This window comes from Oryza glaberrima, chromosome 6 (assembly GCF_000147395.1).
Source record: "Oryza glaberrima chromosome 6, OglaRS2, whole genome shotgun sequence".
NCBI lineage: Eukaryota > Viridiplantae > Streptophyta > Magnoliopsida > Poales > Poaceae > Oryza > Oryza glaberrima.
Window position 1 is genome coordinate 27,446,263 of NC_068331.1, and position 15,554 is coordinate 27,461,816.

Here is a 15,554-nt window from a genome sequence, read left to right on the forward strand (position 1 = left end):
TTGTTTGATTGTTTATTTCTGGTTCATTATTTCCAAACTTTAGATGGAACTGACTACAATGGAGTAGCAGTGACAGTGTTCTATGATTTATACTCGTTGAGGCTTTCTCTTCTTTCCTTCTTTTTCCCTTTTCTCTTTTTAACCGTTCTAGGCTGCAAATTGCGCAGCGGCATTTTTCCTTTGTTTTTCAATAATAGAACAGCAACATGTTTTCTCTGTTTTGGGTTCACATAATCAAATATTCCCAAACTTTACAAAAGTGTCAAAGCTTTTGCCCTTCCTTAAAAAAAATCCAAATATTTTCCACCTGGGGAGAAACAATGCTCATTTTCCACTACCTGTCGATGTGATTTGGTTCTGAATCAAGGGAATTTCATAGGTTTCATATAGCCATACAGATCCGTAAGAAAGAAAATCATCATATGGTGGCCTTCTATGTTCACTTTTTATTCAGTTACTATCCTTGTGTGCTATAATTATTTAGAGATGCTGCGTTGTCGTCAGTACTCTCTTTCCTTCGGATTTGCTAGAAAACTTTCATAAGTTTTTTATATAAGTTAACTAAACCATAGTTGAATGTAAGTTTTATATAAGTTATATCATGGTTACAATATAGTTATAGTGCAGTTACAATGCAATTACACTTCAACTATACTATAGTTGCATTTGAAAGTTTTTTAACAAAAAAAATCTTACGTTAGTTTTTTTAATACTCCTTTTTTTTCCCTTTCATTTCATTTTCCCACTTTGGGGAAGGGAGGAGAACCTTCAGATTTTTTTTCTTTTCTCTTCTGTAACCAGGATACTGGGCCGTAACCTTACCAGTCCAAATTAAGGGCCCATTTAGAAAGGCCTGGATCTGATACCAATGGGCCTAAACCCAAAGGCGGTGGAGGCCTCACCGAAGCGCCGACGTCAGCACAGAGCGTGTTCGCCTCGACCTCTCCTCTCCTCTCTTCTACTTCTCCCAATCAAACCCGCCGCCGCCGCCGCCACTCCTCGATTTTTCTCCCGCAACTCACTGCACCGCCGCGGAGAGGCAAACCTGAAGGAGACTAGGAGAGGAAGAGCTTCACCGCCTCCGCCTCCGGCAAGGAAAGCCAAAGCCAATCGAGGCCAAGAGCGAGGGGGAAGGAAGAAGAGGGGGGAAGGGAGAGATGCCGACGGTGACCTGCAACGCGTGCAACGCGGGGTTCGATGACGAGGAGCAGCAGCGCCTCCACTACCGCTCCGAGTGGCACCGCTACAACCTCAAGCGCAAGGTACTATCGTTTACCTTCCACCGTGGGGTGGCCTGGCCGCCTTCCTATCTGTATCGACCTCTCGGGGTTTTAGGTCTATTAGGGAGCGTGTTTTGTTTTTAGGGTTTTTTTTTTCCGTTCATGTAGGAGATGATTCGTTCTTTAGTTAGGCACTTTGGTGTGTTGCGCGTATATGGACCGAATTTGAAACTTTAAGTGTAGGAAAAGCCCATGCGAACTCTTCAGTGATGGAATTTTGCTCTTGTTTTGAAGTCGCCTGTTAAAAGTTTGGAAATTTGGAAATAGTTTGTTTTTCCAACTGAAATTGGTCAGTCCTGGATTTTGGAGAATTTCAGGATGAATATTTTCCTACGGCTATTAAGGCAATATTAGTGGTAAAATTATGGTGGCCGAAATTTGAACTGGAGGCTCTAATGCTTTGATTAACTCGAGAGGAGAGCTTTCTATATGTGTTACACTTACACGAGCATCTCTGTTGGCCTCTTGGCGCTGGCAGAGATTTCATTGAGTGGCTGTGGTTTGGTGAATTTGTTCATGCATGAGATGCCCTTTAAAAAAGCATTGTCGTGTTCCCAGTAGAAATATCCCGCATGTTGTTACAAAAACCTATATGGGATAGTTGATGTAGATTTACATCTTTTGTTTTAGACAAACTATTTTACTCATTATGATTATCCTTGCAAAGCATGCTTCCTGTTGGGTAAATTCTTAGGGAGCAACATAGATGCAAGTCGATGTGTGACATTATGTTGTAGAAGCATACTTGCTAGAAATTTGTCTATCTTGAGCATTATGATTGGAAAACATGCTTCTAGAGAATTATTAATTGAACTTCTGTGAGACTAAGACCGACACATTTATTTCTGTGTCAGGTGGCTGGAGTTCCTGGAGTGACTGAGGCTCTGTTTTTGGCTAGACAAACTGCTTTAGCAGAGGGGAGCAACTCTGATAGCACTCCAATGCTCTACAGTTGTGCTCTTTGTGGAAAGGAGTACAGGAGCTCAAAAGCTCATGCCCAACATCTTAATTCACGATCACATCTCATGAAAGCTTCTCAGGAGCCTAATGCATCCATTGCTGGAATTACCATAGTCAAGCCTCGTCCTGAGCGAGTTCAACGCAGGGCTCCATCTGCAGTAGAAGAGGATGAAGATGAAGATGAGGAGGAAGAGTGGGTTGAAGTGGACCCAAGTGAGTTAGAGTCGACTTCGGAAATGCAAGTAGATGAGCATTCCTCCAAATCAGATGATGAGATGGATGAGTTTGAAGAGTTGGATCCCACATTCTGCTTCATGTGTGATCTTGAGCATGACACCATTGAGAATTGCATGGTCCACATGCACAAAAAGCATGGGTTTTTCATACCTGATAGCGAATACTTGAAAGATCCAAATGGTCTTCTTATATATGTTGGTCTGAAGGTAGGCATTGTTCATTTGTGTAAAGTCTTCTCTTTTACTTTTCTTGGGTACTATAATCTTAATCATAAGGTTGCTTTGATTATCGTACCTGCAGGTGAAGCGTGATTTTATATGCCTATACTGCAATGACAGATGCCAGCCTTTCCAAAGTCTAGAGGCTGTGAGAAAGCATATGGATGCAAAAGGACACTGCAAAGTACGATATGGAGATGGTGGGGATGATGAAGATGCTGACCTTGAAGATTTCTATGATTACAGCAGCAGGTTTCTATTAAGAGTTTCCTCTTACAATAGTTCAATATTGCTTGTTTTCATTATTATGTTTGAATGTTGAGTTAAACATAAATGAATTGCACTGTGGGTTTCGGGTACCTTGGTTTACTCACTAACATTTTGTGTGCCATGTTTTACAAATAATAGAGGCCCCGAGCATCTGCTGTTGATGACTGAATAGTTTTTGCTATTGTCTGTTGAGTTTTGACCCTTATGTTCCATGACTGAATTATATTCTCAGACTGGTAGTGAGACTTTTATAATAGAACAATCCTAGCACTATAGATTTAATTGAAAAATCATGTGGTAGATCAAAATTCTTCCTCCATAAGGGATGATATAGATAGTGGGTATACTAGTTCTTCCTCCGTTATGTATCATAATCATGTTGAACAGAGCCCTAGTTGTAGGTACTATGGTTAGCACTGGAGATCAAAATTTCTTTATTTGGTTGAATGCATGGAATCATTGTAGATCTAACGGCCAATGGTCTCTGATATTCTCGTTGCAGTTATGCTGATGTGGAGGGTAAGGAGTTGGTTGCTGCAGATGACAAGGATAACATTGAACTGGGAAGTGGTGGGGCTGAGCTTGTAATAACGAACAAGAGTGAGAAAGGAACTCGTGTCAGAACTCTTGGTTCTCGGGAATTTATTCGCTACTATCGCCAGAAACCACGTCCTTCTGTTGCAACAGATCGTGCTCTTGCGCTTTCTCTGGCTTCCAGGTCTGAACCTATTGTCCACTTTTCCTCCATTTGGTTATCTGCCATGTTACATCAATAAAATCTTAGCAACTCCTTAGTTTGATGCTGTTATTCACGATTTCTGCTTCTCCTCATCAGCTACAAGAGCATGGGTCTGGTGACAGTTCAGTCAAAGGAGCAAGTTGTAAGGCTGAAAGTTCTCCGCGCAATGAACAAGACAGGTGTGGAGACCATGCGAACCAAGATTGGAATGAAGAGCAACGTGATCCGCAATCTCCCCAAGAACTGCCCATATTAGTCGATGCCACCTGTTGCAGGATCAAAGCCCTTGGAGCTCCAGCATCATCTTTGTGGCAATGGCTGTTTTTTGTGCATCTGCTAGCCATGGCAGAGAGCTTGTGATATTCGCAAAAACAATAGATCTTTATATTGTTTAATTTGCACCTCAAATGAGAGTATCATGCTTACTGGAAACAAGACTGTATCCGGTATAAGAGTTATGACTTCGGTAAACACATCACCTTCTGTGATTTTGAACATGCATACTCGTCTCATGTTTGCATTCGTTTTTTTTTATGTCACAAAATAATCCAAGAAACTAGGGAAGCATAAGTGGTATATATGGAGTAAATACACCAACAAGATAATGCTGAAGTAATATTAACATACATGACATCACCTATGACGTGCTGAAGTAATAATATTAACATGCATGACGTCACCTATGACTTAGCAGGAGAGATTTGCAGTCTTTCAGCCTGTAAAATAGTTATTTAGCAATCCTAATCCTGATTCTTAGATGAGATTTCCCCCAGGCCTCGCCTGCCTGCCTGCTTTAGGAGAGATAAAAGAGATTTGCAGTTTTTCAGCCTGTAAAATGGTTATTTAGCAATCCTAATCCTGATTCTTAGATGAGATTTCCCCCAGGCCTCGCCCTGCCTGCTTTAGGAGAGATAAAGAAAGATTTGCAGTTTTTTCAGCCTGTAAAATGGTTATTTAGCAATCCTAATCCTAGCTGTTTGATGAGGTTTCCCCCAGGCCTCACCTGCCTGCTTTGGTGGAGTGATGTGGGATTTGGTTTGGTAGCCTGCTTGAAGAGGTCGTGGGTTGGAGTAGTTCTGAGCTTTTGGCCTTTCGGATTGCGTTCTGCCTCCAGGTTCTTGGCTCCTTTTAAAAGGACCCTCACTCTCCTCTCCACTCCCACCACCACCACCTACCCTGTCTGTCTGCCGCCGCTCCGGTACTCCTCTTCTCCTCCTTCCCTTCTCATCGTGTTGTTGTTCTATATTAGCTTTTTTTAAAATATTGTAGTTCTATATTGGCATTTTTTTAGCCACTGCTGTACGCCTCCTCTTCTTTTTTTTTCATGAGATTGTTGTTCTGTATTGTACTTCCTCCGTTTCACAATACAAGTCATTCTAGTATTTTCCATTCATATTGATGTTAATGAATCTAGATAGATATATATGCCTAGATTCATTAACATTAATATGAATATAGAAAATGCTAGACATTGTGAAACGGAGGAAGTACTTTTTTTCCTGGGATCCTGGCGATCGATGGCGGCCCGTTTGAGATTAGATTGTTATTCATGGTTTGATTTAGGTTCTTGTCGTCGCAGAATATGATTTCTGGATTGAGTTTTTGATCAATTTAATTTTGGGTTGTTTCCTCCGTTTCGGTCTGGCTAGTTCTTACCAAGCTCAGGGTTTTAGCTTTGGAGTTATACTCCTGTGTTAGTAATTTTGAGGCGCTCTCCTGATCTCCTTTCCATAGCTGGTGGATGTATTTGGGTGTCCTGGTTCCATGTGGATGTGAGAAGAGCTGGTTAGGAATTGGGCCTGCTTCCGATCAGTTTCCGGATCGAGTTTTATCATCTATGGGGTTGCTTTTTGAGTAAATTAACTCCTTTTTTTCAATAATGAGGTTGTTTTGGTTGTTCTACCTACAGGTGAAGCGTGATTTTATACTGCAATGATAGATACCAGCTTTTCCAAAGAGGCCATGAGGAAACTCATGGGCGAAGAAGCGCACTACAGGCCAAGGTTCGAGATCACAATTTACATTTTGTGGTGAGTGGAAGTGGAGTCTTCGTAGATCTAACGGCCAATGGTTTCTGATATTGTCATTGCAGTTTTGCTGATATAGAGGATGAGGACTTTCAGTGCTGGCTTAACATTGGCCTTTGGGAATACCAACCAAGGTGTAAGATTCAATCCTAGCATCCATTCTTTTACACCTCCAGTTAATCCTAACTGTTCACTCACTCATTTCCATCTACCAATCCAACCTCCATAACCCATTTGCCATTTACCAAACAGGGTGTAAGCGGATAAAAGAAGAGGATAATGAGTTAGTTGAGATGGAAAGCGGTTGGGCTGAGCATCATCTCGAGTCTTTTGATACTAAGCAAAATCTTGCAGCTTATGTCAGGGCTCTTCGTTCTTGTTGGGGATTCTCTTACGAAGATCGCCTGAAACCACATATTCCTGTTGCAACGGATCGTGTTCTTCCACTTTCCCTGGCTTCCAGGTCCGAAACCTTTCTTCTTTTCTTTCTTTCTTTTCTATTATTCCCATCCATTTGGTTATTTGCAGTGCTATGCTACATCGATAAGATCAGTAGAACTCTTCAAGCCCAGTGTTGTTATTATTTCTCATGTCCTGATTCTCTTATTTTCAGCTACAAGGGAATGCGTTTGGTGACTCTTCAGTCGAAGGAGAAAGCTGCAAGGCTGAAATCTCTCCGAGCGATGAACAAGACTGTGGAGAACATGCGTACCAAGATTGGAATGAAGAACAATGTGATCCGCAAGCTGCCCAAGAACTGCCCATACTAGGCCATTCCACTCTGGTTGTGAGAGAAGAGTCCCTGGAGCTCCAGTACAGGCTTACAGCATCACCTTTGTGCTTGTGGCCATGGGTGTTCTTTCTGTGCTTCTGCTAGTCATGGCACAGAAGCAATAATAATCGAATAATAGAACCTTACTGTCAAGTTCTGTAATAACTGTTAAAGTGGACACAGATCTTTATGTTGTTGAAGTTGCTCCTGGAATAAGAGTATCATATCATGCTTGTTTCTATATACTATTACATGTTTGAGTTGTTTCTATACTGTGATTTTTCACTCTCTTCTATTGTCCAAGCGAGGCTGCAACGTACTGAAGATATTTTTACCCTTTTTGGTAATCGAGTTGCTAAGAAATTGAGATGTGGATGACCCAATTAGAAGATAAGATATCCCATTTTGTAAGCTTGAAGCTGCATTCCAACAAAAAAGTCATGTGCAAGAAACTTTGCTGTTCTGCAGGGGCTCAAAATTGATCAAGCAAACAGAGACTACTCCATCCAGTCAGAGCAGTTACGGGATTCAGAATGACAACAAGAGCATATTGAAAATTGAAAACTGACAGAACAATAGGACAGCCAAAACATGTTCCAACAATAACCAGGATATTTAGTCATGTTAGAACACAAAACTGAAGTTCAACCCGTCAAAATTGGAGATATATTTGACTTTGTTGAGGTGCTCCTCAGCAAACTTGAAGCAACCGGCACAGCCGTGTGCAATTCAGATTTGGGCTAGCCCAAAAGTGGCCCATTTAATGCCATGGCCTTGTCGTGCCTAGCCCAGTCCATCTGTGCCCAAGTTAATATAGAGTTAGGCCTCAACATAATGTTTGGTCATTTGTTTTTAAAAACAATACAAATATGTAAATATAGATAGATTATGATTAAAGTATTTATATAAAAGTTACAAAAAATAGTTAATACTTGTATTTTTTTAAAAAAAATAAAATGAATGGTCAAACTACATATCAAAATTTAACTGTAGGATCGGAATTTCAATAGGCCCGACTTTCACAACTTGTATCTAAACTAGTATGGACTCTTTTTTGCATAGCAGAAGCCAATTTTCCACGGCAAATGCAACTTGTTCATTTCACATCAGATGATTGTTACAACTTAAAAGTATGCAGCGCTGAAGCTGCAAACGAGTTTCCTTCATATGCCGTGCTCTCGTCCTCCACGCGTCACTCATGATTCATGCCCGTCCTTTTCACATCTTTTTTCCAACGATGGGAGTCCCTTTCCCTTTATAATAGTCTTCGCGTTGAGATTTGAGAAGACCATATGTGAAGATGAGTTCGGTTTGTCCATGGAATTTGGCCTTGATTCATCTTTCAATGGATGATTTGAAGTGATCATTAGAATACAGATTTTAACGATCGGCGCATGGAAGTTCGGTTTGTCTAGGGAATTTAACCTTAATTTATCTCTCGTAGAACGGTTAGGAGCGATCACTGGAATACAAAATTAGTCTACTTCTTCTGATAAAAAATAATAAAATAAACAAATTAATTTTTTATTTCAATTTTAGAATAAGGAATAAATCATGTATACATCTAAACAAACATTTCACCGATTTTAAGGGAAGTGTTTGTAGTACTTCATCCATCAGAGTTTACTTGTGTTTTCAATTGAATATTAGTAAGATTACGGAGCTATCGTTGGTGTTCATCTCTTAAAGTGAGTACACAGCTAACATATTCATTGATCTATATGCTCTTTTTTTTATTGTGTATGCATATGTGTCTTTCATGTAGTGTAGAAAAAAAAAACTCTCATACTGTATTATCTCGATTTAAGAATTCTAGAGAATTTTCACATGAATTGAACTACCTTGAAAGAAAATCATGCAAATTCATTTCAAAGATGGTTAAAACGTGACGAGCAAACCCGTCAACCTATTCAACATTTCAACCCGTACTGCATTCATACTCCCGTAGTACTCCCTCCGTCCCAAAATAAGTGCAACCATGATTTTCCACGCCGAACTTTAACCGCTCGTCTTATTTGAATTTTTTTAAAAAAATTAAAAACATAAGTCACGAGTAAAGTGCTATTCATGTTTTATCATCTCATAGCAATAAAAATGCTAATTATAAAAAAAATAAATAAGACGGACGACCAAAATTAGACGCGGAAACTTATTACTGTGCTTATTTTGGGACGGAGGTAGTAGTAGAACATACTCCTACAAATCCAAACATGGTTTTGACTTTTGACCTTGCCTAATCATTCACCCTGCACAGTCCGCATGTTTTTTCTCCCCGCCACAAGATAATCCAAAAAAACCGCTCAAATACAAATTTAAAAAGCACCAGTATGCTGACCCAAATAAATAAATAATAAATATTTTTATTATATAAAAAACAGCCGAAATGAAGCGAGAGAGAGATAGATAGGGAGGCTGCAGCAGCAACAGCATCAGCAGCGGCGGCAGCATCTTCTCTTCCCCCCCTCGCAGCCTCGCGTCTCGACTCCCTTTTCAACCCTCCTCCCCTCCAGTCTCCTCCCCTCTCTTCTCGTCTCCTCTCCCACCACCACCGCGCCACCTACCCTCGCCGCAGCGGCAGCGGCAGCGGCAGCCGCGGTACGTCTCCTCTCCCCCTCCTCCTCCTCGTCTTCATCCCCTTCTCGCCAGATTTTTTTGGTTCGATTTTGACTTTTTTTTCTCGGATTCTGGCGATCGATGGCTTCATGTGTTTGTGTGTGGGGTTTGATTTGGGTTCTCGGGTGTAGCGGGAGTAGTTGATTTTGGGGGAGTTTGTTCGTTCGGTGTGGATGTTACGGAGCTCGGGGGTTTAGTCTCGGGAGTGTGCTGATGATGAGGTGTAATTTTGGTGGGGGCTGGCGATCTCCTGATCTCGTTTGCGTGTGGTTCGTGTGCCCGAGGTTAGATTGGATTGGAAGAGCTGGTTGGGAATTTGGGGTTTGGGGTCTGATCAGTTTCCAGATCGAGTTTTATGGGGGGTTGCTTTGCAATTTTTTTACTGGTATTTGTATTTGGGGAATGGAAATTTTGGTTTGGATTCTCTTATTTGAATTAGGCGTAGTTCCCATGCGATTAACTATAGAGCTCGTTCTGTAGTTGTGCGGATTGCTTTCGCTTGTGTTGCATCCTGGAGGAGACTGGTTTTTGGTGGATTTGACCAGGTGGGTATTGTAGTTTTGGGGATTTAGGGAAGATGATATGAACGCTGAGTAGTTGAATTTGTTGGGAGAAGGCTTACTAATTCAACCTTTTGGCAATCATATGGGTTGATGTAGGAGAGATTCTAGTTTGTGCAGTTCAAAACAACCAGTTGGAACCAAATATCCATTGACATGATTCTGTGATACCGTTAAACTCATGTTGGATCGATGGAAATGCTAAACTTTGTTGTGTATTGGAAATATACTATGTTTAGAAATGATGAGTCTCAAACTAATCTATTTTCATCTTGATGTCATGCAGGTTTTAATGAAAAGTAGCACTTGATAAAGCTACTAGTTTTGTTAGAAAATCTAACATGGGGTCAGGAAACCTGATGATGAAGAAGGTGGTGAGGCCCAGCTCTTTTGATTTCGACATACAGCTTGATAAAAGTTGGACAGAGGATGTTACTTGCCCAATCTGTCTTGATTACCCTCACAATGCTGTCCTGCTAAGATGTACATCTTATGAGAAAGGTTGCAGGCCATTTGTCTGTGATACAGATCAAACCCGCTCAAACTGTCTTGAGAGGTTTAAAGGTGCATATGAGCTCCCTGCCAATATGAAAGTTTCAACCATTGCGGTGGCTCCTCTTGATAGTATCCATATTGTGGCTCCTAATGTGAACAACCGCCCAAGCTGCCCATTGTGTAGAGGAGATGTCATTGGATGGATTGTTATCGGTGAGGCTCGTCTACATCTTAACCAGAAGAAAAGATGCTGTGAAGAGGATTGTTGTTCATTCGTTGGTAACTTCAATGAACTTCAGAAGCACACACAACAAAAGCATCCAGACTCACGCCCTTCGGAAATTGATCCTGCTAGGCAAGTTGATTGGGAGAACTTCCAGCAATCTTCTGATATTGTTGATGTGCTGAGCACGATTCATGCACAAGTTCCTAATGGAATTGTTCTGGGAGATTATGTCATTGAGTATGGGGATGATGAAACTGGAGAAGAATATGAAGTTTTCAGGCGGGTCAGAAGGCACTGGTGGTCTTGTATGTTTTTCAGGGGATTCTCTAGATCTTCAAGAAGACGAAGAAGAGCAAGGGCAAGGGAAAGAAGAGGCAGTGGAAGGAGGAACAGCAATCAGGCACATCTCGAAAGCTTTAACCTCGAGGTTCCCACACAATCTGTTGACTTGAGAGAAATCAGATTTGATGAAATTGATGATGAATACATAGTCACAGGGGCCATACCTAGTATTGCAACACCTGGAAGAATGGCTAGTTTCCATTACAGGTCTGTAGAAACAGTCTACTGTTAATCTTCCTTAGTTATTGGAGCTATATCTATCATTTTTGTAAGAACAAAGAACACATGCTAGTCCAATGAAAAATATTCAGGTTGTAGAGAATATGGAATACAAACATACCGCACTTTTGGAATCTTCTTGTTCCTGATGCACTTACTTTTACAGTACCTACCTGAGCTGCCATGTTATGCATAGAAAATACAGCCGTTTACATTTTTTACTCTTTGTCATGTTCCCTGTTTTCCTCTTGATGGCATTATGCATAGTGAAAGCATCTTTGAGGTAGCTCCTTCTTTTAACCGATCTATTGCATATTTATGCGCTAGGTGTTAAGACTTTTGGTATGTTTAGGTGGGGTTAGTAAAGTTTCAGGAGAGGATTTTAGTGCCTGAGACGTGCATGTGCAGTACAATACTGAAAACATGAGGCTACCTACCCTAAAATTTTGATTTCATTGTGGAGAAAACAATTTGATACTACCTTCCAAATTCAGCATGAGATGTAAATAATATAGTTCATGTTTTTCTTTAAATTTAAAACTTTAAAGCATGACGCTGTCCTTGTTTCATTTCTGACGAGTTGATATATGATGTTTTCTTGATGGATCCAGGGATACAAGATATGGACGATAAATGGTGTACTTGTAGGACCAGCTATTAAAAAGGAGCATAGTCTTTATGTGATGCAGCGATCATGAGAACATTGTACCTCTGCTCATTTACATTTCTTTTCGACCTCTATCGTTGCTAGGTGCTGCCCTGCCCCCCAGCCTAAACTTCCTGTGCATATAAATTAGCAACAGAACTCTCCATTGATCGTTCGCAACAGGTTTCATGATTCTAGTTTCATTTTGTATATATCCAGCACCCATCTCTATAGCGATGTTGGTGAAAACTTCTGTTTTTGGAAAATGCTGGAAAAATGCTGCTTGGATGTAGCAGACTTCATAGGACATTCCCAGAACAAGATTGAGTTCATTCCCAGTGGTTTGCCTGGAGTTGCTTCTGTTTCGATGAGTAGACAGTTACAGTTTTCAGTTGTACAACTGAAAACTGCAACTGCCACTGCCACTGCCACTGGTCAATTGCTTAAAACGGCCTTAGCCACAACAGTTACAAGATTTCTGCTGCTTGACCCGTGAACAGCCACAGTGGCTGGCAGCTTTGAGCTCACGACGCATCAGGCAAGCGTCTGGAAAGAGTGGTGTGCTGATTACTGAAGAAAAGTTGTTCTTTGCTTGTGATGATAGCGTTTGCTGATGTGCTTGCGTGTTGAAGGCACCCAAAAGCAAACCAAACCAGCAATCTCTGATCGATCTATAATATGCAGAGTGTTGTGGTTTATATTTGTTTAGGAGTCCCTTACAGTAAGACGTGTTGACACGAGCAGGACAGCTAATTACAATCTTCTTGGAATCTCCCGTGTTGATCCTACCAATCTCCTTCAAGGTTTCAATTCTAAATGCGAATAATAGCACGATTCGATGCCATGTACGATGCATGTTTCATCCTGATGTGATGCTTTGTATTATTGAAGAGCATGGCAATCGTGTCGGGGCTTCATTTCCATTTTATACATGTTGCTTTCGTAGTTTCGTTGCGACATTTGTGCGCAAAGGCTAGCGCTGCTACGTTTCGACGGCGGCGATCTATCGCGACCGTCAAATCGTGGTCGAACGGCTGCGATTTCGAGAAGACTCTTCCGTGATGGGCCCGGAAGAGACGGAGACCAAAGCTGGCTTGATGGGCCGGCCCAGATATTCCCATTTGTCACGGGCGTCGCTGGCCCATGCTTATAACGGGCTTCCAGCCCACGACTACTAAGCCTCAGGCCCATGTAGAAGCCTGGTATTCGGGACAAACAAGCCGAAGCTTCACTCCGAGCAGAAACAGTGCTCTCGCCCCTCAAGCCGATCGCGATCAGATTGACACATACTACAATCACATAAAGAAATTTGCTCAATTTTCACAACAATATATCATTGATTTGATAGATTAAACACGCGAGTAATCCAGGACGAGCAGGATAAACTCGATAACCAATTACATACATACACTTTGGGGATTTTCTTTGTTTTTTTTTTTTTGACGCAATACACTTTGGGGATGATCAGTTGATCATGGACACATCACTGTTACACCGGAGGAGAACAAGAACCCTAGCTAAAACCTCCGAAGCGATGAGAATCCAGAGCTCTTCTTCGCCGTGGAGGCGGCGGCGGCGAAGCTCGGTCGGCTTCGCGGCCGCGTGATCGCCTGCATCTTCCGCTGCCTGTCCGGCGCCTGGATCACCTGGATCGTGCGCCGCCGCTTCGCCTCCTCTGCTTCTTGGTACCCTTCCCGGAGCTTCCTCTTCGCGGCGTTCATGGCCTTCTCGTCGGTACAGCACGGCACGACGCTCTCGCGGTGGTGGGAGCTTCGAGCCGCAGCCGCCGCCGGCGCCTTCTCCGGTGGCGGATCGATCTTGGCCGTCGTGGTGACACGGCTGCCGCGGACCACCGGACGAGCACTCTGCTTCTTGGGGAAAGGCGGCTGTGACCGTGAGGTGTTTGCCGTCTTCTTGGGCGGCGATGGCTGCAGGATCTTGGCGTGATGGTCGTCGGCCTCGTCGGGCTCCATCGCCTGGGAGAGCTTCTCCATGGCGGCTGCGGCCTTGAGGAGCTCGTCCTTGACGGAGGCCCTCCACCCGCGGACGATGCCGATGGCGAGGCTGCGGACTCGCTCCGACGGGTGATTCCTCAGCGCGCCGACGTCCTGCGCGAGGTCGGTGGAGGCCAGCATCTTGGGCATCGCCGGAACCAGCTCCAGCGTGAGGAGCGCCTCGACCATCATCCCGTCGAGCACGACGCGGAGCTCCTCCGCCACCGCCTCGTCGTCCGTCGCGTTGCAGAGCATCGCCACCACCTTGTCTGTCGCGTCGCGGAACTCCCTGCGGGAGATGCCCGGCTCGGCGGCCTCGATGGCGGCGTGGATGGAGGCGAACGCCCGGAAGAAGCGCTTTCCACCGCCGGAGAACGCCTTGCTCCGCCATGGCGATCGGGCACTAGGGTTTGGTCGCCGCTCGACAAGAGGGGAATCGATCGCGCGCGCGATCAATTGAGAGGAGGAGGAATGCGAGAGTGGAGACACGCTCTCATGGCGTCGCTGGCCACCTTATATCGCCACACGAGACGGAGTCCGATTCGTATTTTGTGGCGCGAAGCCGAGGCGAGCGCTGATTCGGATTCGAATTCGAGAAACCGAATGCGAAACGGAGGCATGAGTTCGAGTTCGACGCGGATTCATGACGCGAAAGGTGACTATTTAAACTCGCCCACGTCCAGCCTTGGCCTCCATTTACTCACCTCGGCTAAGCTTGACACCTTCTTTCAAATCTCCTCTTGGTCTCCATGGGCGAGAAGCGATCTGCTGCGGATAGTGGCATCGCCGACGCCGACGAGCACGCCGGCGGCGGCGGCGGCGGCAAGCGGAGCTGCATCGAGAGCACCGACAATTACGAGGTCACGTGCTGGCTCAGGAAGGGCGCGTTCGGCGCCGTCATCAGGGCGCGCCACCGCGCGACGAGCAGGGACGTCGCGATCAAGTTCCTCCGCCGCCACCGCTGCGGCATGGGTGGTAAGGCCGTCGGCGAGGACGCGCTGCTGCGGGAGGCGCTCTACCTCGCGCGCTGCAGCCACCACCCCTCCATCGTCCACTACCACGGCCTCGCGCTCGAGCCGCGCTCCGGGATGTGGGGCCTCGTCATGGAGCACGTCGGCCCTAGCCTGAGCAGCGTCCTGCGCGAGCGCCACGGCGGCGGCGGCGGGCCGCCGTTCACGGAGGAGGAGGTGCGCCGCGTCATGCGGCAGCTGCTGAGCGGGGTGCAGAGGCTCCACGACCGCCACGTCGTCCACCGGGACATCAAGCCCGGGAACATCCTCGTCGGCGACGGCGGCGTCGTGAAGCTGTGCGACCTCGGGCTGGCCATGGACACGGCGGCGCGGAAGCCGCCGTACCAGAAGGCTGGATCGCCCGGGTACAAGGCGCCGGAGATGCTCCTCGGGAAGCCGGACTACGGCGAGCTCGTGGACGCCTGGTCGGCCGGCTGCGTGATGGGCGAGCTCCTCGCCGGCGTGCCGCTGTTCCGGGGGCACAGCGAGACCGACGAGCTGCTGAGAATCTTCCGCCTGCTCGGCGCGCCGTGCCGCCAGACATGGCCGAGCTACCCGTCGCTGCCGCTCTTCGGCGCGGTGCCGATTTGCCGGAGTTGGGACCGAAACCGGCTGCGCGACCTGTTCCCGGAGGAGCGCCTGTCGCGCGACGGGTTCGAGGTCTTGAACGGCCTCCTCACCTGCAACCCCGACGCGCGGCTGTCGGCGGCGGAGGCGCTTCGGCTTCCGTGGTTCAACGCCACCGTCGACGGCATAGCAGCAGCTGATGAGACGAAGATCGGTCAGCCGGCGGCGTCCCCGAGGCAGGAGCCGCCGCCGCTTCGCCGCTATCCCTTGTGGTGATCATGGCACCGGCTTTACCGGGTAGGCGAGAGTTTGTGGAAGTGATGGTCTTTCAAATATTCTTGTACATGTACATTTGTAAATTGTAATGCAAAATGCAGAG

The 15,554-nt window shown here is 45.2% G+C and overlaps 4 protein-coding genes and 1 pseudogene across 6 annotated transcripts; 4 read left to right on the plus strand and 1 right to left on the minus strand.

Moving 5' to 3' along the window:
• Positions 1-934: 934 nt before the first annotated feature.
• Positions 935-4,199, plus strand: LOC127776515 (cytoplasmic 60S subunit biogenesis factor REI1 homolog 1-like). Its single transcript, XM_052302916.1, has 5 exons — positions 935-1,262; positions 2,135-2,683; positions 2,778-2,947; positions 3,468-3,683; positions 3,801-4,199. The coding sequence occupies exons 1-5, from the start codon at positions 1,158-1,160 to the stop codon at positions 3,958-3,960; spliced, it is 1,200 nt and encodes a 399-aa protein (XP_052158876.1). The 5' UTR covers positions 935-1,157; the 3' UTR covers positions 3,961-4,199.
• A 632-nt stretch (positions 4,200-4,831) lies between these two features.
• Positions 4,832-6,746, plus strand: LOC127776517 (cytoplasmic 60S subunit biogenesis factor REI1 homolog 1-like). 2 transcript variants are annotated; one of them, XM_052302919.1, is made up of 5 exons: positions 4,832-4,902; positions 5,614-5,707; positions 5,797-5,867; positions 5,984-6,194; positions 6,345-6,746. In XM_052302919.1, exons 2-5 carry the CDS (start codon positions 5,637-5,639, stop codon positions 6,499-6,501), a joined length of 510 nt encoding a protein of 169 aa, XP_052158879.1. In that variant the 5' UTR covers positions 4,832-4,902; positions 5,614-5,636; the 3' UTR covers positions 6,502-6,746. The 2 variants fall into 2 exon arrangements, with proteins under 2 accessions (XP_052158879.1, XP_052158880.1); XM_052302920.1 differs by lacking the exon at positions 4,832-4,902 and having other exon boundaries at positions 5,638-5,707; positions 5,797-5,865.
• A 2,182-nt stretch (positions 6,747-8,928) lies between these two features.
• Positions 8,929-11,942, plus strand: LOC127776516 (uncharacterized). 2 transcript variants are annotated; one of them, XM_052302918.1, is made up of 3 exons: positions 8,930-9,098; positions 9,963-10,946; positions 11,570-11,942. In XM_052302918.1, the coding sequence occupies exons 2-3, from the start codon at positions 10,018-10,020 to the stop codon at positions 11,589-11,591; spliced, it is 951 nt and encodes a 316-aa protein (XP_052158878.1). In that variant the 5' UTR covers positions 8,930-9,098; positions 9,963-10,017; the 3' UTR covers positions 11,592-11,942. The 2 variants fall into 2 exon arrangements, with proteins under 2 accessions (XP_052158877.1, XP_052158878.1); XM_052302917.1 differs by lacking the exon at positions 11,570-11,942 and having other exon boundaries at positions 8,929-9,098; positions 9,963-11,532.
• Positions 11,943-13,121: 1,179 nt separating this feature from the next.
• LOC127775489 (probable mediator of RNA polymerase II transcription subunit 26c) lies at positions 13,122-14,100 on the minus strand (annotated as a pseudogene).
• A 174-nt stretch (positions 14,101-14,274) lies between these two features.
• LOC127777063 (putative cyclin-dependent kinase F-2) lies at positions 14,275-15,451 on the plus strand. Its single transcript, XM_052303569.1, has one exon. It carries the CDS (start codon positions 14,348-14,350, stop codon positions 15,449-15,451), a length of 1,104 nt encoding a protein of 367 aa, XP_052159529.1. The 5' UTR covers positions 14,275-14,347.
• Positions 15,452-15,554: the final 103 nt, after the last annotated feature.